Raw genomic sequence first — 27,825 nt, forward strand, 5'->3', positions numbered from 1 at the left:
TTCCAAAATCATTTGACATTGAAGAAATTTCTCTGTTTCTGTGCCAATACAATGACTCATGCTGTCTATTCCTAGTCTTCTGAAGCCGTAGTGTGAGAAAATTTGTCTCGTTATTCTTTGTAAATCCATATTTTCTATTGAAACAGGAAGTAGAGGCTGGACATTTCCAAGAACTGAGCTATTTTCTTTCATAACCCCCTTTTTCCTGAACGTGGAAGTCTGACTCGTTCTGTAATGATTCTTTACATTTCTGGTCTCTGGTCAAATCAGCGTATTTTTCAAGCTGCTAATATAACGTTAAACCTATGAAAATGGAGTCATAGTTTCATCACTTTACAGTGTTGCAATGTCTGTCTTTTCGTAGTAACTCAACTGTCATAGTTGAATGAGTGGGAAGAACACATTACGTGAGCCGAGGTTAACTGCATGGAAAACACATGAGCACTCTGGCTGGACCAGAATATTAGATTATTTGAATATTCGTTCAGTGGGTAGGCATTCGATTTTCAATTTTGAGATTCGAATATTCTTTTTTTTTTTTCAAACACCTGGCGTCCGCCGCGAGACGGATCTCATTTGCCCTTGAATATGAATCGCCCTTGAATGAATGTCATGATTCAGTTCTTCTGGAAGAGAAGACGAAAATGCCGAAGACCTCAGCTGTGTGGGAGCACTTTAAATTGAGTGAGGAAAAGACAAAGGCAGTGTGCCAAATGTGCGATTTGAACTGCCAACCACAACGGCACATAAAGTTTAAAAAAATCACCTTAGTTCTGTAAGTAGTACGCCTATAGTATATTGTTGGTGTAAAAAAACAAACTGCTTTTATCCGGCATGTTAATCCGGTGTTAATTAAAAGTTTATTAATTCTGAACATGTCGCGTGTCTATATTGCACCGAAATTTGTGTCAGTACGTTATAAATAGAATGCAGCAGCAGTTTACTGTAGTGAATTTGTCAGCCGCGCCGCATCCAGTGTAGACAGCAAAAAGGTTCTATTGTATTTTGTCGCAGTGTGGCGTCCGGTGTTGACACGATGTTAGAGAGAAGAATATGTTCAGCCCCCTCCCTTCGAAGCTTTGAATATTCGGTGTTGATTACTACCGAAGCTTCGAAGCGCAAAAACTGGTATTCGGACCAGCCCTATTTTACACACAGTTTTTTAACATACACTCTTAAAAATAAAGGTGGATCACAATGCCATAGAAGAACCTTGTCTAAATGGTTCCATAAAGAACCTTTAACATCTGAAGAACCTTTCTGTCTCACAAAAGGTTATTTTTGGTGAAAGATTATAAAAACGTAAGAAAGAGATGGTTCTTTAAAGAACCTTTGACTAAATGGTTCTTTTATGACATCGCTGTGAAGAACCTTTTGAAGCACTTTTATTTTTAAGAGTATAGGTGCTGCAAGCCATGGTCGTTTTCTCTTGTAAGAGAGAATATGACTTTCTTCTTCCAGACAAGTACAATCGGAGTTATATTAAAGGGGTCATATGATGCGATTTTCAATTTTTTCTTTGTCTTTGGAGTGTTACAAGCTCTTGGTGCATAAATAAGATCTGTAAAGTTGCAAAGACTAAAGTCTCAAATCCAAAGAGATATTCTGAAAGTGAAAGTCGTGACATTTGCCAAGTATGGTAACCCATACTCGGAATTGGTGCTCTGCATTTAACCCATCCAAGTGCACTCCCACAGTAGTGAGAAGTGAACACACCGTGAACACACACCCGGAGCAGTGGGCAGCTATATATCCAGCGCCAGGGGAACAACTGGTTACAAGTCCAATTCTCTAACCATTAGGCCACAGCTGCCCCCTGAAGACAAGATATTCTTTATAAAAGTTAAGAGTCAACCACTCCTACCTGAAACGGCTCGTTCTAACATGCCCCCACATATCTACATCACAATGTGGGAAGATTTGCATAACGCCACCCCTATGTTATGGTTTAATGTTTACACAGCGTGATGCGCAACACAACATGTAAAAAGACAGTACAAGTTATTATAATTAGTAATTATGTCCCCACTGGATGCAACAAATGCCTCGTTTGTAATGGGTTTTATTGGTTTTGTCTCATCACATCGTGACACAGGGCATCACAGTGTTAAGGGGTTTTCTTCTCACTTCTTGAGATTTTGCGTTATTATTTTGTTTTGTTTGTTTTGTCAATCAGCATACACCTCGGTTTTCAGAACGATGAGGTTTTGTAAAAATTGACGCGTTTCAGAAAGGCGGGGGGCATAGAGGAGAAACAATAATGTACGGTATGTGGAAAATAAGTGTTTTTTTTTTTTTTTAGAGACATTAAACCACATAAAACACATTGCATTACACCAATGACCCCTTAAAAAATTAGACTTTGACTCCTTCCAAGCTTTATAATGACGTGTGTGAATGGGGGTCGAGATTTTAAAGCAAAATAAAGTGCATCCATCATAAAAAGTGCTCCACATGTCTATAGTTAAGGGGTGCTTCTGAAGTGAATTGATACATTTGTATAAGAAAAATATTAGTGCTGTCAAACGATTAATTACATCCAAAATAAAGGGTTTTGTTTATAAAATATATGCGTGTGTACTTTGTACATTTATGTATATATTAATACACAAACATGCATGTATATATTTAAGAAAATGCTTAGTTTATATATAAAATATTTACATTTATATATAATATAAATGAGATACGAATATAAATATATAATATTTATGCTGAAGACACAGGGGATTAACGTTACTTTCGCTTCGCTTTGAAGTGAATAAGCCAATCCTCAAATTCTGCCTAAATACATCTGTTAGCGCAAATCATTCTTGATAGAGCTTCATCTACACAAGAAGTGATTAATATGGGTTTTTTATGAGTCTTTGTAAATCATCTTTCCTAATATCTGCTAGTTAGCCAGCTTCGTGGCTTAAGTTCAGTCTGCTAGTCACCCCACAGAAGAGAGGGGCGGGGTCAGCAGAGTTCATTAGCATTTAAAGTAACATGGACTTGAAAAAATGCTGTAAACGGAGCTGATTTTGACAGGTTTAAAAATGTGATTTTTACACTACCATTGAGAAATTTTAAACAAAGTATGTTATAGACTTTTAATTAAGACCCTAAAGAATCATATCAACTTGTGCAAAATGGGCATCCGATGACCCCTTTAATAAAGCCTGAGAGATTTTTTTTTCCAATCAGCCAGTACCCTGCTGATACCAGTTTAAAATATCTATACCTCAATGGATAACCTGCGTACAGCTGGTGCAACGCCCCCTGGATTTTGAGGATTTTCTGCCATTCTTCTCTGCAGATCCTCTAAAGCTCTGTCTGATTGGATGAGGACAGTTGGTTGGGCATTTTTTATTTCTCTTCAGAAATGTTTGATTGGGTTCAAATCCGATCTCTGTCTGGGCCACTTAAGGACATTTACGTTTTTGAGTAAATCAAGTTACTGCGAGTCTGAATGTCACTTGAATATATTGGTGACCTTATGAGCATGTCAATCACACTAGCACAGATTAAAAATATTTTGTGGATTAAAATGTTAATCCTTTCGTAACCTCTTCAGCCAAATTACTCGAGCTGTCCGGAGGCAATCTGGGTCAAGGGAAGATCTGTTCTGACCCCTGTCACATCTGCATTATTTTCTAGGACAGGCTTTCTCTAGCACGGTCATGTCGTTTTTCATGTTTCTTCAATGTTACATGACCAGTAGTCTTCTATGAGCTCTAATCTAGATTTCCCCCGAGATCCATTTGGCATTGATTATCTTCTAATGACATTCATGACAGTGACAGACAAAAAATAATTGCTTTCATCACAGATATAAAGAAATGCTTCACCCAACAAGAAAAATAGTTGTATATTTACTTACCTTCATGACTGCTTATTCCTCTTCGTTCCTTTTATTCTTCTTTTGTTGTTGCCGCCTTGCATGTTGCTGTTTTTTTTTTTCAGCTTTCTTTTTCTTTCTTTGGCAAACGGTACAAGAAAATGTGAGTTGTGCTTGCTTTTATGAATGGTTGCCAGAATGTTGCTATGTGGTTGCTAAAGTGTTCTGAGTTTTAAGTCGTTTTAAGTGTGTTGTAGGCGTGACTTGTATATCATGGTAATAATACACATACACCTACATGTTGTTAGGGACCATTCAAACAGAATGCACTGACTAACCATCGTTCTTCTTTGTAAACATGGACTATATTGATGTGTTTGACTGCAATGCTCGCAACCTTTTATTTTATTTTTTTGTTCCAGTGCACCGCATCTCATGTAAAATGTGTTCTGTGTGAATGGCCATTTATTGTGGCTACTTAAAAATATATGGTGTTCCTCAAACAGCACCAAATACATAAAGATTTGGATATTTATTTTCAAATATTATTTTTTATTTTTTATTTTGTGTTCACATTTTTACATTTAAATAATGCCAGAGAACATATCTTAAGTAAATGATTTTCTGATACTTTATTGTTTTTCTTTATTGTTTGCAAAATTTGTTTACTTTATACATTGTATTGTGTATCATTTTATTGTATTTGTGTACTGTAAACCCCGAATAACTTGTCAAAACTCAAAAAACTTGAGGTAGTCAGGTATATTCACATTTTAAAGTTAAGAAATTCCAAGTTTTAAGTCTGCAGAACTGAAACTGAAGTTCAGATTACTTAATGTATTGTTTTTTTGTATGGAAGCTTGTTTCTGCCACTGAATTATTTTTATTTTTTTACTTTCTGTAAAAGAAAACCAGAATTGTTATTTCGCAATTGTGAGTTATAAAGTCAGAATTGTGAGAAATAAACTTGCAATTGTAATAAAATAGTCTTGTTTTTACCCCTCAGAATTGGACTTTAATATCTCACAGTTAAGAGTTAATATTTCCACAATTTTTACTTTATAACTCACAATTGGGAAATTATACCATGCAATTCTCAGAAAAGTCCGAATTATAAGATGTATACTGAGAATTGCAAGAAAAAAAGTCTGAATTGTGAGATGAAAAAGTTGCAATTAAATTATTTATTTATTTTTTGTTTTTTTTTCAGTGGTGGAAACGGGCTTCCATAGTTTTGTGAACTCAAAAGAAGAAAAAAAAGTTCTAAATAATAAAAGTTAATTTGTTTAATTTAAATTTGCCCTAATTATTTTGAGGATTAGGTTTTACATTGCTTTTTGTTATATGGAACAAATTTAACAAAATTGTTATTAGGAGAACTACTGCTAAGTTTCTATTGCTTATTTCTATACTGTGATAAAAGGTTTAGCAATTATTTTGACATGGAAAAACGTCTCATGCCTTGTTACTAGGCCATTGTTGGATACTTAAAGGCCCAAGAGTCCACCTTCAATTTTTTGATATTCTGGTCCCTAGATATATCTCATAATAATGTACTTCTCCCTATAAGCAATCTACATGATTTGAAATATTGTGATTGTCCACAGTACAAACGCAGTTTTCATTACACAATTAATTGCAGACTACACACTAATCAAGCAACATTTCCAGTTTGTTTGTAACTAGGGCAACAAGAGAAGCATAGCAACAACAGATGAGTCAGAACGAAGCGGTTTGTGTTATTGGTAACCACAAGTATTTGGCCCACTAACATGTGCAAGCGTGTGTGTCCCGTCCCAGACAGAGATTGGTTGTGATATTCCCTGCCAGCGTTATAAGCAGTCCTCGCTCGCAGCTGCAGGGATAAACCAAGGTCTAGAGAAATGAGGTCCCATTTCACACCCCTTCCTGTACTGTTCACACATTTTACAGAATGTTTATTAATCTTGTCAAATAGATTTGGTTTAATATTGAATAAGCCTAATACTAGGGCTGTGCAAAAAATCTAATGTGATTTTCTTGCGCATCTCATCAGTAAAGGCGCTCCTGTGATTAGTAGTTCATCTCCAGCACGTGCGTTCAGATCGAGCACATTTACTACACAGAGCTGTAGTTCACTGACAAGCTACTCAAAATCGCATTCAAAATTGAAGGCTATTCATTGCTGATTATGAGATGTACATGAAAATCGCTAACTGAAACAGGATCGACAGATGCGTGTAATATACTGTTGACAATCAGTAATCTTTCAGGGACTAGCTAGACATGCAACCACTCTAAAACGGCTGAACGTTTGTTTATCTAAATTCAACAGGAAGTTCAAGTCCAGTATTGCCTTGCGTATGTATTCATTTTTGAGGAAGTTGGCAGAGCCATCACGGTTGGTGTAGTCTTGCGTGCGAGGTATAACCACATGTGCTCATCTCACCAGGCCTGTGATATGAATGTGCTCACTGAAACATGAACGTTATATTTGAATCATATGCAAGGCTCTATTTGGACTTAACCCTGATCTGATTGATTCATTTATCGATTCATTGATTCATTAAATTCATTCATTCATTCATTTTTAACATTTGTTCACATCAAGTTCATTTATTTCTGAATTGTATCTATGGAAGTACTGGAATATTGTTTTAAATGTTTCCAGTAAATGTAGGCAACACCACATTGTAATATACAGTATGAAATACTGTACAAGTCTTAATTCTACCTTTCACTAATTAAAGCCTTAAAAAGGTCTTAAATCAGAGCAGAATGTCTTAAATTAATTCATTCAAAAAATAAATAAATACAAAATATCAAAACAGTTTTCCAATACAAACTTTTTAAATACATTTACTAACTTGAAATAATTGAAGGTATTTTTGTTTTCTGAGAAATTGAACATGAAGGGAGTTTATGCTTAAAACAAGAACACATATCTATCAGTGTGAATTAAGTTGATTTTTCTGAGCCCACTGGCAGATATTTGTTCTTTTTTTATTTGTTCTTTTTTTTTTGTTAATAAATCTTAGAAACTTACTTCACTTTGATCAATTTCACATAAAACAAGACTTCTTATTTTATGTAATTTTGCTTCTCAGTGTATCTTGATTTAAGAAACTTTAGACATTTATCCTGGAAAACAAGACAAAAATACACTTTTTTGCAGTTTGATCAGAAACGTAAAAAAAAAAAAAAGATTAAATAAAAATATGAGTGTGCACAATGAAATATCCATTATTGACCGTAACCAGTATGGTACAGATATATCCTACATTCTTAAACATGTGATTTTTCTTTTTCACATTGTCATCACAATAATTCTAAAAACTTAACCCCATGTCGTTCCCAACCTGTAAAAGCTTTGTTCTTCTTCGGAACACAATTTAAGATTTTTTGGATGAAAACCGGGAGGCTTGTGACTGTCCCATTAACTGCCAAGTAAATTACACCGTCAAGGTCAAGAAAAGTTTGAAAAGCATCATCAGAATAGTCCATCTACCATCAGTGGTCCAAGCGTAACATTAAGAAGCGACAAGAATCCTTTTTGTACACAAAGAGAACAAAAATGATGATTCAACAATTCGTCTCTTCTGTGTCTCTCCACATCAGTGTAGCGTCATTTTGGAGAATATCTGCTGAAAGCAATCTTCATGTCAGTCACGCTGCACGGATGCGCTGTTTTCATTCAAATCAAAGTGTAAATACACATAGAAAACGTGTCCTTGTGTTGCGGCTGGCACAGAAAAGTGTACGCTGTTTGTGTACAGCTCATATTCTCCATAATGGGGCTACGGTGATGCGGAGAGAGACAGATGAGAGAAATTGATGAATAAAGACGCCATTTTTGTTTTCTTCACATACAAAAAGTATTCTTGTCGCTTCATAATGTTACGGTTAAACCACTTACTTTTTTGTGCTTTTTGTACTTTTCTTGACCTTGACAGTGTAATTTACTTGGCAGTCAATGGGACAGTCACAAGCCTTCCGGTTTTCATCCAAAATATCTTAAATTGTGTTCCGAAGAAGAACAAAATTTTTAAGGGTTTGGAAAGACATGGGGGTAAGTGATTTTCATTTTGGGATGGATTATCCCTTTAAGTGTGGGTGGTTCATGAGGAAGCCTGGGAGTTTTATGAGGAAAATGTCTGAAACTGAGCACATTGTTCTATTGAAATGCTTCTTTTACCCTTGTTCGTATTTTAGTCATAATAAAAGCGATCGTGCTTACTATGTTTTGCTTTCTCTAGCCAGTATTCTGCTTCATTTAGATAATACAATAAAACCAATGAAATCTGAGCTGCACCTACATCTGTCCATATCTCTAAATCCAGCGGCCTTGATCTGTCACCGTGACCCAGCAATGTCCTAAACTCCATGTCTCGTTTTACACTGTTAGATTTTATTCACTTCTGGATCATTTTATCCCAGTATTTTTTTTTTAAGGATTGGTAGTATATCCTGCCCTAAATCAAAGCAGATACACTACTGTTCAAAAGTTTTGGGTAAGATTTTTTTTTTTTATGTTTTTGAAGGAAGTCTCACCAAGACTGTATTATCATTATTATTTATATATATATATATATATATATATATATATATATATATATATATATATATATTATCATATATATATATATATATATATATATATATATATATATAATAAATCAACAATTATATTATGGAAAATATTATTATAATTAAAAAAAGTTAATGTGTTTTTATGTACTAAACAATTACAATTATATTAACAATTAAAGACCTCAAACTTTTAAATGATCGGACAGTAAGCTTTTTTCCATGAAAACAATTTCTTCATGTCTTAAAATGCTTTAAATGCAACTCTGCACCCTTATCTCATTGAGTATATACGCAGACCTATGAATATGATAATTAGCACCAGATCAGACCTGCTCTACTTTCACTCAGTTAACTTAAGTAGTTAAATGTTACACAGTGGCAATATTGGATCAACGGTTATCACTGTCATTCATTGTCTTGAAGCATATTAAAACCCCAGAAAGACATGTAAACAACATTAAAATCTTGATTTCACCACAGGGGGTCTTTAAAAATGCCAATGTCTGTTTTATTCATCTCACTTATTTGTATCACATTTAATCATCCTCCAAAATGTAAAGTTTATGAAAGCCCAAGGAGGTAGAAAAGGACTTGTTGAAACATTGATACTCCCACTCAGTTTCTGAGGGAGTGTTGAAATTTAAGTGCTACATTAGCCAAGGACCTCTGATTTATATCGTCAATGAAAAATTCCTTTTAATTATTTCCCTTTCACAACGGATGTCATTCTTTCGCGCCTTCTATCACGCGTTTTCTTTAATGTAATATTGACCGCATAGTCCACGCTCAGGAGGAGTTGAGGCATGTTTCGTCTTTTTGATCTGACAGACATAATGTTTTCCAGGGAGGCACTGGGGCTCTATGAAAACCACCCCTTAAAGCTCGAGAAATGTTTTTTACAGTTTCCATATCAAAATTTTTGTAATCTGTCACCCACCAAAATAATCTTCCTCCCAAAATAAATCAACCCACACAGAAAAGTTATTTCACACTGAGATTAAAATAACTCCCACAAACCCACTCATGATGTTTCCTGACAGAATAATAAATAAGCTCTGGCTCATGCACTTTATGATTATCTTGACATTGAATAATCTGATGTTAGAAGAGAAAATTGTTGCCTGTGTTCCTAATGACCCCATAAACTCATCCACAGGGTTTCTTCACCAGCAGGCGTAATGTTGTAGTAAGATCCCTATTTCAGGATCTTACTACAAAGCAAAGTGCAGCACGTTTAACTTAACAATCTTGAGTGCAAAATATGACCACTTGAAAACCGAGTGAACTGATTCTTGTGTGTCAGCATGTCTTGTTTTTGTAGAAATGCTAGGGAGAAATCTGACACTGGAGTAGCGCTTGCTTTGTGACAGATGCTCCTTGTTGTGTGTTGTAGAAGTTTTCTAGATGGTTCTGACTTACGACAGTTTCTAGCTCAGACCAGCTTCCGCGGTGTCGGTTCGCTACCTACGGCCAGTAAGGGTTTCTCTGCAACTCTGTGTTGCTAGGCAACAGATATTTTTATCTAGGCTTCAGAATGTAATCCGCTCTGATGGTATCTTAAATTTCAAAATGTAAATTTAATATCCTGTTCTTGTTCAATCAGTTTTTGTCAAAAGCAAAAAATAATATATCTTTTTTTGTTTCTTTCAGGAAAAGAGGAATAGAAGTTGTTCAGGTAAGTGGATCTCACCTCAATTAAATGTGTTTCAGATGTTTATCTAATAGGGGAAATCACCAACATTGAGTCTTTCAGAAAATTCTTTAGTAGAGATTTCCTGTGCTGTGTTCCATTCAACTCAGAAAGTTGAAATTTCCAATCTCTTTGGAAATGTGCAAGACAACTTGGTTTGAAGTTGGAAAAGTTAATGATGAATATTCAGTTCTACGCATCAATGACTTAAAGTTCCTACGTTACACAATGATTGAATCTGTTTCGCAATCTGTTCCAGAGACAGGTGTGTAACGATAAATGATCCTCTCAGTTGATCATCATAGACCAGCAAAACATAGCATAATTTATCCAGTGCAGTTTGGTTGCCAGGGGATTTTGTTGTTGACCAAACACCTGCAAAGCTAATGGTAGCTTTTTTTGTTTGTTTGTTTGTTTGTTTCTTTGAACATTAAACTTTAAGCAACTTCTCTGATTGGTGGATCTTGCTACAGGATTATGGGTAGTGTAGTACAGCAGTTGTTTAGTGCAACAGCTGGTTTCAGGATTTAAAATCCCATGCATTTTCTCCATGGGAGAATTGATTTTTAACAATAACTCAAATCTTAAAAAAGACAGACCAACTGGGAGCTTTAAGGTTGTTAACTGAAGCAAATCGCACCAAAATAACTCTTTAGCATCCTCACACTCACACTGTTTATCCTCACACTGTTTAAAATTGTACAGCACTTTGGTACAACACTTGTTTTTAAATGTGCTTTATAAATAAATGTGAACTTGAACATGAACTTACACTCCCATGAAGCTCTGCAAATGACCTCACCCAAAAATTAAAATTGTCATCATTTACTCACACTAGTTAGTAAGTCAAAAAGGTTTTTGCAAAAATTGTCATTCACAGTGCTTTTTGTAGTGATTTCCTTTATTAAAGCCGTCAAGTGCACAGTTTATAACCTTTGTCTTTTTGTCAGATTTATAGGCCTGGGTATCGAGTTTGATGCTTTTTAGGCACCGACTGAATTGCCTCGATATTACTGAATATCAAAAAATGAATTGTTGATCGGTACCAAATTTTGATACCTCCAAGGGGTTAATCTCATCAACGTCTGTGAACCAATAAGCATCCTTGATGTGCCTAAATCAAGAGCTGGTGATTGGCTCATGCATCATGGAAAACGTGTGGAACGTGACCATTCATGCACACTGTAGCAGCATGCTACATAAGACAATTTATAGGTTTTATACTACGCTTTTACTCAAAACTCACTTTAAACCACCACTAACTGTTTGTAGTAACTTCCAAATGTGATCTAATATGGGTTTTGGTCATATAATGTTGCTGAAATATGTTATTTGTAGCCTTTTATATCAAGCTAATCACCACACCTGCTTAACATTTCACACCCTATTGCTATGAAGATAGGCAGAATCTTATGAAAATCACATACAAATCATATACTGTTGTAATCGTATGTTTATTAGCTTCATGTTTCATCCGTAGAAATGTTTTCCTGGGTTTCCTATGTACAGAACTGAACACGGAAGTGTAATGGACATTCGTCATAGAAGACAGGGCGGGTGATGAACGCGTAATATGAGTGACAATATGAGCAGCGAATGAGCTTCCTCTGAGTCAGAACAGCGATCGCAGAAGAGAAAACACAGGCAGACACTGCTGGAAGCAGCTAATGCGCATTAGATCACGTAAATCAGTAGAAAATGAATAGAAATTATGATTCTGTCTAAGCTTCGCATTTTAAAATGAAAGACTCAGGAGATGTGTCTTTTGATTCTGTAAAGATGTCAACAAACTGAAAAAAATAAAATAAAAGCAAAGTTTTTTTGAGGTAATGTAATCTTGTTAAAGTGAATTTCATAAAATTAGTATCGAAAAAAGTATCGTTCAGGAACCAGTATCGAAGTCAAGGTATCGGTATCAGTATCGGTATCGATATCGAAAGTTTTGAATGATGATACCCAGCCCTAACGATTTTCAAATACATTTATTTTATTTTTTTAATCTTCAAACTAGGTTTTTTTTTTATAGTTGTGATTCACCTCGTAGCTGGCTGGTTTATAATGCTTTAACAAAGACATTTTAAAACTCCCTATTAGAAAAAGACTTCCAGAGAAAAGTGGGCGGGCAGTAATGCACTCTATTAAATGCATAAAAAAATTAAATCTTACTGACTTGAGGCTTCTGGCATATCGCAATCCTTAACAACTGCTGTGTTCATTGTAGGTCTGTCTTGAAAGGTTTATAGGAAGAACCTTTTGTAGTAGTTTACAGTAGAAGTAGAAAGATGTGTCGTATGCAGCTATTTGCGTATTACAGTAGACGGATGAACTGAATATGTGCATGAAATGCTCAGGGCCTGTTGATAATCTTACTGGCCCAAGCTCGATTCCTAAATCCTAGGAGATTAAGCAGGTGTTTAGTACTGAAAAGTGCTAAACACAAAATATTTCTGCCTCTCTTTTGGTTCAGTTTGTTTTTGGAAGCGAAAAGTGTGGTTAGCTTGTTTTCATTGGAGATGCTGTTTTGATAGTTAAGCCAAAATTGTTCTCATTGGTTTCGGCTGAGCATGCTAATGTTAACATTTGAACATTCAACAAAGGTCTGGTAAGCATTCCTTTCACGAAGAGACCACAGCAAAATCCTTGCCAGTAAACCGAACACTGTTTCAGCAAATGACAACAATGAATATGAACTTTTGAAGATCCTCACAGACTTAGATGCTAAAGTTCACAGACTCACTTCACACAGCTTCCTTAACCTATAGTGCAAAACGAGTGATAACTTACAGTGACATGTTATGTAGATAGTTCCTCCAATAATACCAGTTCTCTGTAATACCTGCTGGAAAGAACATCATAAAATATTGTTGGAACTAAAATATCATAGAGGCTTAAATAACCATCTAGCAGCCACCTAGAAAACTCTGGCATTATAAAAATGTTGTCTGATTCTGAGATCTGTCGTTTGACCTTGTTTTCTCTTAGCGACCTCATCACTTTTTATGTGCGTGTGTGACATTTACTGTAATCAGGGGTCACATTAATTCATGAAAATATCTACAAAATGAGCAGTCCCTTTAGGCCTCATGTCTTTTATTTAAGTGTGGGAAAAACAAAGGCAGGAGTCTCTGGTGAATAAATAGCCCAGTACAGGCTACTTGGAATTGCCTTCACTTCACAAAAAAACACACACAAAAAAAAAAAAAAATCGCATAAATTAGTTTACATGTACTTTTGAGGACCTTCTGTTGACTTCCCTTTACTTAAAGACGTAGTTCAGACAAAAATGAAAATTGTATCAGTGGACCTCATTGACTTTCATTGTATAAAAAATATATATAGAAAACAAATAATTTTCAAAATATTTTTGTGTGTGTGTTTCACATTAATACACTGTGCCTGACCTGAAAAGCATGGGCTTGGTTTTTTTATTTTTTTAAAGAAATGAAACGTTTTATACAGCAAGGACACATTAAATTGATTGAAAGTGACAGTGAAGACATTTAAAATGTTGCAAAAGGTTTTTATTTTTAAGCTTTCTTTTCATCATAGAATCCAAAAAAAAAAGTATCACAGTCTCCACATATAACTGTTTTCAACATTGATGATAATTATAAGAAGTGCTTCTTTATATTATTATTGATGCATTGCACAAAAAATAGAACATGCCCATCAGCAATATTACTATTTTACTGTATTTTTAGTCAAATAAATGCAGTCATGGTGAACATATGAAGAAAAACAATTTTTAACAACCCTAAGTGTTTGAACAGTAGTGTAGTAATGTAATGAGTATATGATGACAGAATTTTGCTTTTTGGGCAAACTAGCCTTTTTAGTTTTATTTAATTGTGAAAGCTATACTCTTACTCTCACCATAACACAACATTTTAGAATTTAATTTTAGCTTGTGGCCCATATTTAAACCTTATTTGCTAGTGTGGACTGTCCTTATATCTAATTTTAGCATTTTTACAATATTTCCAAATACATTTTGTGAATTTAGGCCCTCAAACTTGTAATGAAACATTTTAGTCAAAGTTTTTGTTGTTGTTGTTGTTGTTGTAATAATGCTCGTCATCTCTCTTCCTTATTCTTGTTTGGTCAATCTTGTTAAGTCTGTGTAATCCAGTAAAGTTAACCTGCACAATGACTTCATCAGGCTCATTTCCCCGCTAAATGCTACATGATTCATGATTAATCCTTCAGCTTTGAGGCTGTGAGACTCCATTAGGATGAAGAACATTTCCTGTTTCTCTCAAATGCATTGGTCCATGAAGAATCCTTTAGGTCCTTTTTTTTTTTTCTTTTTTCTTTTGACTGATGGGCATAATGTGTCGAATAATTAGTCAAGCCCCTCTATCGTGGTTTCTAGTCATTTCCTCTGGTCATCTTCATGTGCTCCACATAATACCCAGAGACACAGACTCTAGGGTACTTATCTATCTTCCCAGTGTGCTTTTATTTTAATTCCCCACTTATTTTCTAAAATGGATCCATCAAACACGAACGCTGGCTGGGAAGAGAAGAGTGTCAATATTTCATGAATGAGGGAAGATGTAAAGAGTGATGACATCAGCAGGGATAGAATTACCCCCTGCCTCTGCTTCTTTCTTCTATCTGAGACTCTTTTTGGTTTTACAAATGGAATATTTTACTGTAGATGTGTTTATAAAATCAACCTGATGTCAAAATTGACACTATTTAAGTTTTAATACCATTGCTGGTTTTATTGTAAACTATTCATCAGTGCTCATTATAAAAAAATAAAATAAAAAAAAAACATTTGCATCAATGTTACAACTTGCTCCGACCTCTTAAACAATTTATTTATTATTCCACCAAAATTTGACACTCCATAAAGACATCTTAAAAGTAATCAATATGAACTGAGTAGTTTAATCCAAATCTTTTGAAGACACACAAATATGGTACAAAAAAAGCTACAGAAGCTGCAACTACTGCATTAACCAGATTAAATCATTGGTCTCCATCATCTGAAAAAAAAATTCAATGTGAGCTAGCAGCAGGGCTGTGCGATGAATCAAATTTTACTTTTAGTTTTGATTTTGACATCTAACAGTTATGAAAGCATGATAATCAAGATAAAACGGTCATTGTGCTGCATGTAGTTCCTGTGCATGTGCTCTGAGACCGAGCAGAACACGGACGAGCAAAGTATATTTTGGGTTTCAGGCTCGTGCCTAAATGGTCAAGTATACACAGAAATGTGCTGAAATGTTCATCTTGGCGAGTATTTACATGAAGACAGTCAGTTATGTAAGCAGGCAAACAGTTGTAAAGAAAATCAGAAGCATGTTAATACCGATTTGGTCTTAAAGCCTATAATGCAAACCTGCTCCTGTCTGTTATTAATGTTAACCATTTACTTCTCTTGACGAATAACTTCAGTAGCTTTAATGAGAATCAATGTATGTTTTATTCATACACTGTAGACTATGCAGTGTTTTAAAGTTTAACAAAAAGCTGCACTTTTAAAAAAAAAAAAAAAAACATTCCTTTGCACTGTTTTTAGACATAAAGATGCATTCTGTGTGAACCGCCCATTAGGTTTCATTCAAAATCATTCATTTGTGTTTTAAATAATGACAGATTTGAAAAAGGAACACTATTATTATGCTCCAAATGGTTAACAGGCAGAAATGCACTTCCTTGTGTGTGTGTGTTTTTTTCCCCCTGTGGTTCATTAATGCCTTACTTTCAAAGTTGCTGCTGGTTATAATCAGCTCTTATCCTGATGATTTTAACTCTGAATGACAGCTTTAGGACGTTGCTGGCTGAACCGCTCACCTAAATTCATTGTTGGGTTCTTATTCTGCACATCTCCCTCTGGCAGCCATCTGCGTCATCGGCTCAGTCTCTGACCTCTGCCTGCTCATTTCAGGCATCAGCTCTCATAAGGACAGGAGGAATTTGACATACCGTGAATAGATATAGATTCAAATTGGTTATTTATTTGCATATAAATTTTGTTTGGTTGCTTGTGGTTTTTGGCTGTGTAACAGTAAGTGAAAATAAGCTATGGAAATGCGTTTTAAGGCAGAGACAGCCGTCACAGGTCATGTAGTAGCTTGAGTAGCAGGCAGATAGACGTTGGTGTTTAGTTACTTGTGTCTCAGATGGCTTAAAGCATCATGAATAACTGAATGGTCGTGTCTCTACACAGACGTGAATGGAGAAAAGGAAGTGGCTCTCAGCATCATGAATAAAGGTTTCTACACACTGCGCGATTTTAGGAATCCTATAAGATCATTGCGAATCACACTGTGCGACATGGATCTGATAAACTTGGGTACGACACCGATTGAGTTGTAGACTACGATGCACATTACTATAGAAGAATAAAACCTCATCAGCATGCGTTAGTGGTAAACAAAAAAAGCATGATGAATCACTCTTTGGCAGTTGTAGTTTTTATGTGTGCTGAGAAAAAAGGAAGCGGCAAAAGGGGTAAGAGCTTGAGTTATGCAGTTTTATGTTTTCGCGTTGATTTCATGTTGCGTTTTTATTGGCTGGTCAGTATTGTGGGTCGTAGCAGCAAACACACTGTGCGATGATCATGTTGAATTTCTGACAGTCAGAAAATGATCGTAGACTATCTTTGGTTGCCCTCTCTTACTGTACGACATATGACCACGATCTCAGAAATCGCCACGATTGTTTCACAATGCCAATCTTTGGTCTGGGACAGCTGAAAATTGTGCAGTGTGTTTCGGGCTTAAGATGACACGAGATATTACCACTGGAGAAGAAAAACTTGAACATTATGCACTGCACATAATTTTCCAGTGACTTTGGAAAATTGGAAAGGCAAAAATGAAGAAATATGGTTAAATTAATAAAAAATATTTAACTGGCAACCCTAGTTAATGATAAATTTATTTAATGCAACACCATTTGGGTGTGAAGGACAGTTATCAATAATATGTATAAATAAAAATAATTGTAATTGTAAATAAAAATATTTGTTTTTATTTATTTATTTGTAAAATGATGAATAGTTTAAAAATGTTTGTAACAACGTTCAAAGATCGTGAAGGAGGAGGCGGGAACTGGCGAACATTTAAACATAAAACTTTAATAAACAAATGAACAAACACAAAACAAAAGTAAAAGTAGCAGCACCTTACGACTGACGCATAAAACAACAATAAAATAAAGTCCAGGCCTGGTCCTCTCTCGTCCTTCACTGTCCTCGCTCCTCCTTTTATACTTCCAGAGCTCCTTCGTGGGACTCGAGACAAGTGAGTGGCGCAGGTGTCGCTCATTATCATTTACTTCACCGGCCTCGCTCCATTCCCACGGCTCTCGGGCCCCGCCCCACTCGTGACAATATTAATAAGAATAATAAATAATAATCATTTAATGTTTCTTTCCATGATTATGCCTCTAACAGTTCTACAATAGTGAGTAAAATAATACTGTATCAAATAAAAATATTAAATATATTCCAGATAATATTTTATATTTCTATATACATTAGATTATACAGCTGCTGGATTATAATAGATTTGGACTGCAGTTCATATACAGTCACTATCAAATTTAAATATATATATACACATTGGCATCATCTGTATTAAAGAGAAAATAATCACCTCATCTCATGTTTAAGTGAATAAAATAGCCTAAACAGCCGAGTTCCACAACTATCGACTTTTTCAAACTCACCGGACTTGTTTGTGTGTGTGTGAAGGTGATGCAGGGTTGCCACTGGCCAGGTTTTTGCAAAAAAAAAACCTGCCCAATTGCTACACCAAACTAGCCCAATTACGTTTCAAGGGGATTTCGCCCAGTTTTTTGATGGTGTCCACCGGTAAAATTTGCATTCCACAAGCTAAATATCACGTTAGGGGCGCTTCAGCCCGCGGCAACAGTGTTAAAGTAGCCCAATACCAAGGGAAAACTGCAAACTTGGCAACACTGATTGATGTAAAAGAGGAAAGCAGGCATTTGGACCCAAGCACAGTGGGGCAAGCAAGGGGGAGACTCAAAATGTTTCTAAACTTAAACTCATTTTTGCCCCGTTTGTGTGTTGTTTTAATACTTACAAAGTTATTTAAAGTATAAAACATTGTTATTTACAATACACAGCGTAGTTTGGCCTTGTCTACCCCTGACACTAAATTGTAATCCCGCTCCCGCCCCCCCCCCCCCCGGGATTTCCGCCTATGCTTAGAGCAGAACCATGCATCGTTCACTTACATTTCTACATGGCTCACTGTACACGATCCCTCAGTTTGGGAACCACTGGAGTAGGCGATTTGTGCTCCATTGATTTGGTATGTTACAATGCTCTATGTGTTTGATTACTAATGCTTGTGTAGTACAGCATTGCACACAGCTAGGACAAAAAAAATGTTCAGCCTCGACTTTTTATCGTCATTTGTTAAAATTTCTAAAGCATACCAAAATGAACCAAACTATATAAATGCAAAATTTTAATTTCATGAATATATAAAGGTATTCACGGTATAGCAAAATCCATATCATGGAACAACATAATACCGGTAGTCACTTTCATACTGGTATAGCGCCCACCCCTAGCTGCTGTTGTTGTTTAAATTAAATTAAATTAAATTAAATTTATGCATTTAGCAGACGCTTTTATCCAAAGCAACTTACAGTGCATTCAGGCTATCAATTTTTAGCTATCATGTGTTCCCGGGGAATCGAACCCCCAACCTTGCGCTTGTTAACGCAATACTCTACCACTTGAGCTACAGGAGCACAAATTAAATTGTTTATTAAATATTATTATTCAGTAAATTATGTTTTATATAAATAATAGTAGTATTTAGTATTGGGAAATAGTGTGTGTGTTCGTGATGGTGATTTTAGTTATAGTTATGTATACATAGATTCCTCATTAACGACTGTTTCTATGGGCCACTATATGTAAGCCATCTGCCATATTAGACTGCCATATTGATTCAACTTGACGTCTTTCACCATAATATCAATGAATATTCGAAGATGCCACAATCCTTACATATTTATGGTTCTGCCCCTCTCTTTCATTCTCACCAGTGAAAGGTTATTCTGTTTCTTCTGGAATTTAAATCACAGCGTTGTTTACAATTTTCAGCTGTGCAGGATTATGGCATCTTTGAATATTCATTGATTATTATGGTGAATGATATCAAGTTGTCTGTTGCAAGATGGCAGATGCTTCTACATGCTTGGAGCTGTCGAATGAGGCATCTACCTATACATTTCTATGATTTTTAGCTGCCATTAGATGGCGATAAGAGACTGTTTTTATGAGTCAGCAGAAAATACTTTTTTCATTTAAAAGAGACTGAAACAGGGTTGTAAACAAGGAATTAATTTTTACTTCCAACAACACCTTGTTAGACGCAACCAACAAATGCATTGAGCAGCGCTGTCATCAGAAATCACCTTTACATATGAAAGGATAGTACGATAAAGATATTGTATTTAATGTCAGTGACACTGACACAATCCGTCGGCACACGTCACAAGTGTCATTGGCACATGCCACTCTCATCTGACATTTGACATTTGCAGCTATACTAATTGTGACAGAAAAACCTAAATAAATAGACTAATTTAGTGATTTTTAAATAAATGTCAATTATACGTATTTACAAGTCTGCATTTTTTCCCCCAAACATGTTGCCACTGAATGTTGTGTAATACTAGTGCTATTATATGTTGCTGATCACTGCAAACTGTCCATTTTAGGAAACACATGGAAGTAATCTATCATGGGTCACTACGAAAACCACATTTACAGTCGTATCTGTTACTGCATACTTTAATTTTGGTACTGACACTTTACCAGCATGCATGCAGCATCATCAATATAACAGTGGCCAGCACAACTGGTCTCATCTTTGGTTTTAATATTTCAAAAAATATATGTTATAGAATTATGCAATAAGAAATTAAATCATTTTATGACTATGTGAATTTTTTTTTATTGAAGTATTTGACAAAAGATTCAGGCAAACAAAGGGACACAAGACAGATATTAAACACATGAAGAAGCCCAAGTTGTTATACAAATGAACTCCGCAATGTAATTAATATGCTTGACAGAAACCAAAATGTATCATCAATTAAATATGGTTCTGCCGTTAAGTGCGTGTGTTACACAGTCTACGTTATACTCTGGATGACAACGGCAGTGTCACTTCCACAACAATACGGTAACATGACACTGACACAATCCACTCCTCTCTCCACCGACACATGTCAGTAAAAACCGGAAGTGTCACCGCATGTGCCAATGGCTTCCGTATGTCAGATGCCATATCACTTAATGTTAAAGCCGCTACTGAATACTGTACCAGGTAATCATCAGACTTCAGAGGCCTCATAAATGTATGATGAAATACATGTAATGGTAAGAACTGATCTGATCTGGTTATATCACTGTATCGATTTTTCAGCACCTGTCTTTCATGAACTATTATGCATGAGCTATTATAGTATCTCTGCAGTATATTCTATATTAGAGATCTGTCTCCTGTTACTTTAAAGCCCCTTGGCATGAGGGAGGAGCTGCTGTTTAGCCAGCAAACTGTCAGAGATAGAGAGAAAGTGTTGTGGCTGTTAAGCACACAATAGTAGGTTGTCAGGGGTGTGTTTCCACTGTCCACTTATGGCTTGTGGTGGAACCGTCTGTCCATGTACAGTAAGCATGAGATTATCAGAGGCAGAACCGGTTTGTCAGCACATTAGCACCTTGGGATTTGAGCTCAGTGTAGTCTGGAGTTGCTCTTGACATCGATGCCTGGCCACTCGTGGGATGCCCCGTGCTGAAAACAAGTGGAAGGGAAAAAAACAACTAATATAAGGCCACTATGGAAAGTTAGATGGGTTTAAACGTTCAACCATACAAGGAAATAGATTGTGTCCTTGCAGCTCTCAGCCATAAATAGTCTATTGCAATTTTTTTGTGTGTGTGTGTGTGCAAATTGATTTTAAACATGCCTCTTGTTTAATCTATCACTAATTCAAAGGAGCATTGGAGTTTAAAAGCAATTTGGTAACACTTTATTTTAAGGACCAGTTCTCACTATTAACTAGTAGCTTATTAGCGTGCATATTACTAGCATACTGGCTGTTTATTAGTACTTATAAAGCACATATTAATGCTTTATTCTCCAAAAAACATATTTTGATTTTTGGGTGAACTGTCCCTTTAATGCAGATTTACAGTGACTCAACTTCAACAATTTGTTCCATGTTGTTTTTCTTGAACTCAAATTCTTCAAACATATTCATATGTCAGCCATGCCTTATTATTATTATTGTGGAGAAACAGACAGTAGAGTCAATAGACATCAATTTGTTTGATACATGTAATGTTAATCTGTATTATACTCAGTGGTATTTAACATCATTGACCTTTGACCTTTTCAGCACTGCTGTAAGATTCATGCTCTAAGTGTAAATGATGACCTTTCACCTTTCCCTTCTCCGCAGCTTGACCTGAGTCAGCCGTTAGAGGAGCAGGGTCCCCTGGACGTCATCATTCACAAGCTAACAGACCTGATCCTGGAAGCGGACCAGAATGACACCCAGTCCCTGCTGCTGGTCCAGCGTGTGCAGGTGAGAGGCGTGCAGTGGGCCTGTCTGAGCATGTGTGCTGTCGTCTTCAGCCCACTGCCTAGATCTGCAGCTCTGATTAAGATGCAGGAATTTGAATCTGATTAAAGGCTACACAACATTTGCCCAGATTTTTGCCTCAATTTACAGTCTGGAGTAGTTGACGCTTGTTTGCTGAAAGTCAGAACCAGCCTGCAGGTTGGAGTTGACAGATTTCATAGAAAATCATGTTGTTGCGACCGCTGTGGGTCAGCTGTAACAGGAAAAGAAAGAGTCTCAGTACCAGAGAGATGCTGAATAACAAGAGCTTTGTTTACAATTTAGTGTCAGGGGCAGACAAGGCCAAAATAACAAACAAAATGATTTTTTTTAACCCTCTACACTTCCTAAACCAAAATGAAAGAAAACAGAATAGTTTAAACTTACATGACTCCCTAAACCAAATAAAATGGTGCCAAACGCCCTACATCCCTTAACTTGCCAAAAACGTATTTACAAAGTATTTACAAGAGATATTTTTATTTTATTATCTTGCTTTGTGTTTGAGTTTTCATTTTTAGTTAAAGTATACATTTTTAATAGTGCATACATTTTCTATCTCATTTTCATTTTTTGAAAGAGTCTACTTGTAGTTTCAGTTTAGCAGAAACTTTTGCTTTAGCAGAAATTCCATCATACTCAACCTTAAATTATAGGGATTTGTTGCTACAGTAATATACTGACATGGTGTAATATATATATATTCTTTACATCTTGTATTATAATTTATTTATGTGTACATTAATTTCCTACAGTTGAGTTTAAAAAAAGTGTAAATAAAACACTGTATTGATAACAATAGTTGGAACCATGACTATAGAAATAATATAATGTTGTAGATTGTAATACTATTTTGAATAAATGCTGTACTTTTTAACTTTTTATTCATCAAAGAATCCTGAAAAAGGCATCATAGGTTCCAAAAAAATGTCTCCGGTTACTATCGTAACCTCGGTTCCCGTCGTAACCTCAGTTCCCTGAGAGACTGGAACTAGAGACATGGCATTAATGCCTTGGGGACTTCCTTCCTTCCTAACCTACCTGAAATCTTATTGCACAACGCCAGTGAAGTTGCAACCCTAACTGGCCAATGCCAGCCAAGTAAAAAGGCTCAGCCTTGGTGGAGCTAAAATGAACAATTCTTGCAAGACATTAAAATCAATCCCCAACCAAACAAATACAACCCTGCAACATGCCTCGAAGAGACTGGATGTAGATTCCTGCTTAGGGATCCTCTCAGGTTACTCAGAATCCATGTCCGGTGGCAGGTCTCTAATTGAGAGAGAGATGCAGCGCTGTTGCCCTACAAAGGCTAAGACATTATAGTCATATCAAATGCATGCATACAAGTATGTAATATAACAGTGCAACGAAGCATGTGAGTGACAAGGCCGGGCACAATACTAACAACAATATAAACACATAGAGAACGGCCGCATCCAGGGCACCACAGTCTGAATATGATGATGGCCCGCCCCCTATCCCCCTACGCAACCTAGTCGAAATCACCAGCACAGCACAGTCAAACGGCTAGTAGTAGCCCGTAGAACCATGGGTCATACTCACCGACAGGACCTGTGAGGCTAATGCCCACATGTCCAAATTGTAGAATCTGGCGAAAGTATTCTGCTAAGACCATCCAACCGCCATACAAATATCTTTGATAGAAATGCCGTTAGTCCACGCCCACGAGGAGGCAACCGCCCTCGTCGAATGGGCTCTGACACCAATAGGACCTTCCCTTCCCCGGCTAGAATATGCCAAGGCAATAGCTTCGACCACCCAATGTGATAGCCGTTGTTTGGAGACAGGCTGCCCTTTGGTGCTGCCTCTGAAGCATACAAACAGTTCAATTCAATTTATTTCAATTCAAGTTTATTTGTATAGTGCTTTTTACGATACAAATCATTGCAAAGCAACTTTACAGAAAATTAAGTTTCTACAATATTTAGTAATAGCTTATCAGTGATGCATGTCAGTTAATGTGCATACGGGAGAAATGTTAAGAAAAATCAATAAAAGACGTAAACAAACGGACGATTAACACTATTAACAGCAATTATGCAATCAAACATATAGCAAAATGTGGTAGTTCTGTATGCTGAGGGGTTGGCATCATCTCTTCTCAGGTGTTCTGGATCCAGACTGGAGTTTGTGTAAATCCTGTGGCAAAACAGAGAAACAAATCGAGACATACTGTAATTAGCATAGCTGCTGTTCCAGCCTAGTAAAATTAATTAGTTTAACCCAAGCTAAAGAAAAATAATGCGCATTTGATCAGATATAACTGCACTCCAAAATTGTGAGATGCATTATTTGAATGCTTGGCCAAAGAGATGTGTTTTTAATCTAGATTTAAACAGAGAAAGTGTGTCTGAACCCCGAACATTATCAGGAAGGCTATTCTAGAGTTTGGGAGCCAAATGCTAAAAAGCTCTACCTCCTTTATTGGACTTTGCTATCCTAAGTACTATCAAAAGTCTAGCATTTTGTGACCTTAGGGAGCGTGATGGATTGTAGCGTGGTAGAAGACTAGCTAGATATGCAGGAGCTAAGCCATTAAGGGCCTTATAAGTAAGTAATAATATTTTGTAACTGATACAGAACTTAATAGGTAGCCAGTGCAGAGACTGTAGTATTGGGGTAATATGATCATATTTTCTTGACCTGGTAAGGACTCTAGCCACTGCATTTTGGACTACCTGTAGCTTGTTTATTGAAGATGCAGGACAACCACCTAGAAGTGCGTTACAATAGTCCAGTCTAGAGGTCATGAAAGCATGAACTAGCTTTTCTGCATCAGAAACAGGTAACATGTTTCGTAGCTTTGCAATGTTTCTAAGATGGAAGAATGCTGTTTTTGTAACATGGGAAATATGGTTTTCAAAAGACAAGTTGCTGTCTTATATAACACCCAGATTTTTAACTGTAAAGGAAGTAACAGTACATCCGTCTAGTTGCAAATTGTAATCTACGAGATTCTGTGTAATGTTTTTTGGTCCAATAAGTAATATCTCTGTCTTATATGAAATTTAATAGGAGAAAATTATTGGTCATCCATTTTTTTTACATTTTTAACACACTCTGTTAGCTTAGATAATTTAGAAGTTTCATCTGGTCTTGTTGAGATATATAGTTGAGTATCTTCAGCATAGATACACAGTGGATACTAATCCCGTATTTTCTAATAATATTACCAAGGGGCAACATGTATATTGAAAATAGCAGAGGACCTAGGACAGATCCTTGTGGCACTCCATATTTTACTGGTGATAAATGAGATGACTCCCCATTTAAATAAACAAAGTGGTAGCGATCGGACAGGTAGGATCTAAACCATCTTAAAGCCTGCCCTTGTATTGAAGATAGCGGAGAGTTATTAATATTAAGAAGAGTTTATTATGTTAAGGGTAACAACTCTTTCAGTAATTTAGTGGGTACAGGATCTAATAAACATGTTGTTGGTTTAGATGCAGTGATAAGTTTATTTAGCTCTTCCTGTCCTATAGTTGTAAAGCACTGAAGTTTGTCTTTGGGTGCGATGGATAAAACTGAAGTATTAGACGCTGTAGAATCTACATTTGCTATTGTATTTCTGATGTTATCTATTTTATCAGTGAAGAAATTCATAAAGTCATTACTATTTAACTGTGAGGGAATATTTAGATCGGGTGGCATCTGGTTATTTGTTGATCTAGCCACTGTGCTAAATAAAAACCTTGGATTGTTTTGCTTATTTTCTATGAGTTTGTGGATATGCTTGGCCCTGGCAGTTTTTAGAGCCTGTCTATAGCTGAACATACTGTTTTTCCACGCAATTCTAAAAACTTCCAAGTTAGTTTTTCTCCATTTTCATTTTGGCAGAGACCCGCAGGAAGATCTCAGTGCTTCTTTTTGTTGACAACAGCTTGCAAATTTATAAATGATTCTCATTACGAATTTGGGAAGATGTTTGTCGCACGCATAACATTGTCACATTGGACTTTGAACCCTGCCGCTGCGAGCTCGTGCAGGGTTGTCAGAATACATGCAATTCGAGCGTGCATTAGAAAAAGAAACAACTCCATCGACATTCATAAAGGATAGTATTGTAATTTTACTGTATGTAAAATAAAATAAAAAAGACAATAGTAATGATAATAATAGTTACCATACAACAGTTCTATTAATACATTTATTATAACATTCACACATAGTGTTCAAATTGGGATCTGTAATACACTAATGTTTTAAAAGAAGTCTCTTCTGCTCAGCAAGGCTGCCTTTATTTGTACAATTAAAAAATACATGCCTGATTCAAGTCTCAAAAATGGAGAAATAATATTATTTTACTAACTTATTATTAATTTTAAGTTAAATTGTGATTTGTTGGTATAATGTCTGCTAGAATGTTCAGTGTTAAGTAAATATTTTTAAATTGTTGTTTTGAAAATGATTTTTTTATTTGAAAAGCAGGACAAAAAAATAAAAAGCACATTTTGGCAATTTAATTAATGCAATGGTGAAACAAAAAAGGTAAAATAGGCCTACATGGGGGAAAATTTTGAAAAAACGTGTTCAGTATTCGGCCTTCGGCCCAGTGTTTCATTGTATTCAGCTTCGGGCAAGAATTTTAATTTGGGTGCATCCCTAACAACAGTTATTTAAATTGTATTAATATTTTGCAATATTACTGTTTTCTTTTTCTGTATTTTTGATCAAATAAATACAGCCTTAGGGAACAGACTTCTTTCGAAAACATGGTTGTGTGTGTATTTTATATTTTATTATACAGTATATAATGATAATTTTGCACAAAAAAACATTTCTACTTTAATTCAGATTCCCATTCTACAACTTTGTTTTTGTTTTGTCGTCTTATGAAATGTCACCTCAGGTACTGACCTCTAAATGAGAATGTAAGAGTGCTGAGCCTCTTAATGTTCTTAAACAAAGCTCTCTACTAACACCACGCTCTCAATAAGCATGCGCTTAATGTGTAGTACATGGATTTACATAAGACACAGAATGATCTGAGCACTGACATACAGTGTTCAGTCTAAATTCTGTGAAAACTGGAGATCTTTTTTTGTTCTTTTTGCTTATTTAATCAGAGCTGGTAGAATGTGTGTCTTCACCCATTCAGATGTTGGAGTTGATTTGATCTAACAATCAGAACGCTGGGATCAGTGACTAAATTTCCCATCACTGACAGTAAATGACTGATGGAAATGAGAAAAGAATGCATTTTCTCATATTCCGTCAAATGTTATTATCTGACTGGAGTGAATGGGGACAGTGAAGAGAAAGACAGCGAGTGGTTATGCCAACTGAAAGCAAGACTGCGATGACGTTTCTTTTATATAACAGCAGTGTAACGGGCTTAATGTGTACATGTCTTTGTATGTGTGGCGTGTTCATTCATGCATGCCAGTTTATACATGTTAGATAGCTGCCTTTTAACAACACCAGTATGTAATGTTAGAACTTGAAGATTTCAGTTAGTCATGTAATAGACTACAGTCTCCTGTACACCTTCCTTGTTGTGAACTGTTCCACTGGTCTTACAGGATTATATTGACGCTCACCCAGAGACCATCATTCTTGACCCACTTCCAGCCATCCGAACTCTGCTGGACCGATGCAAGTCCTACCAGCTGGTGCACAGGATAGAGGACTGCATGAGAGGTACTGTGATCCAGCACCCCTCTTCCTTCTTTCATTTTCAGGTTATACCAATGGTAATTTGTCCAACTACAAGATGCACTCACAGTTTGTAGTTGAATGGAGTGAACTTTGTAAAGTAATGGTCTGGACAGAGCTGTAACACAGCGGTTGGTATGTTGAGCTTTGGTGCTCATGCAGGAAAAACAGGTTTGAGTCTGACCTGCAACATGCTCCCATTCTGTTCTTTTGCTTTGCTTAAAAGAATAGTTATCCCAAAATTTTAATTGCTGTTAACATTTATTCACCCATTTTCTATTTACTTTCTTCTGTGGAACTAAAAAGGTGTATTTAAAGAATATCCTGACTGCTCTTTTCCTTATCATGGAACGGAATGGGCACTGGGGCTGTCAAGAGCCAAAATGAAAAAAAAAACACAATGAAAGTATCATAGACATGGATTCAT

The 27,825-nt window shown here is 36.1% G+C and overlaps 1 protein-coding gene across 1 annotated transcript in view; it reads left to right on the forward strand.

Moving 5' to 3' along the window:
• LOC109081343 (inositol-tetrakisphosphate 1-kinase-like) overlaps positions 1-27,825 on the forward strand; it is a 53,190-nt gene that overhangs the window by 9,594 nt on the left and 15,771 nt on the right. The window contains exons 3-5 of the mRNA XM_042774353.1: positions 10,040-10,064; positions 21,555-21,680; positions 27,266-27,383. Of these exons, the coding sequence (XP_042630287.1) occupies positions 10,040-10,064; positions 21,555-21,680; positions 27,266-27,383 (269 nt within the window). The remainder of the gene's footprint in view (positions 1-10,039; positions 10,065-21,554; positions 21,681-27,265; positions 27,384-27,825) is intronic.

Source organism: Cyprinus carpio, chromosome A17 (genome assembly GCF_018340385.1).
Source record: "Cyprinus carpio isolate SPL01 chromosome A17, ASM1834038v1, whole genome shotgun sequence".
Taxonomy (NCBI): domain Eukaryota; kingdom Metazoa; phylum Chordata; class Actinopteri; order Cypriniformes; family Cyprinidae; genus Cyprinus; species Cyprinus carpio.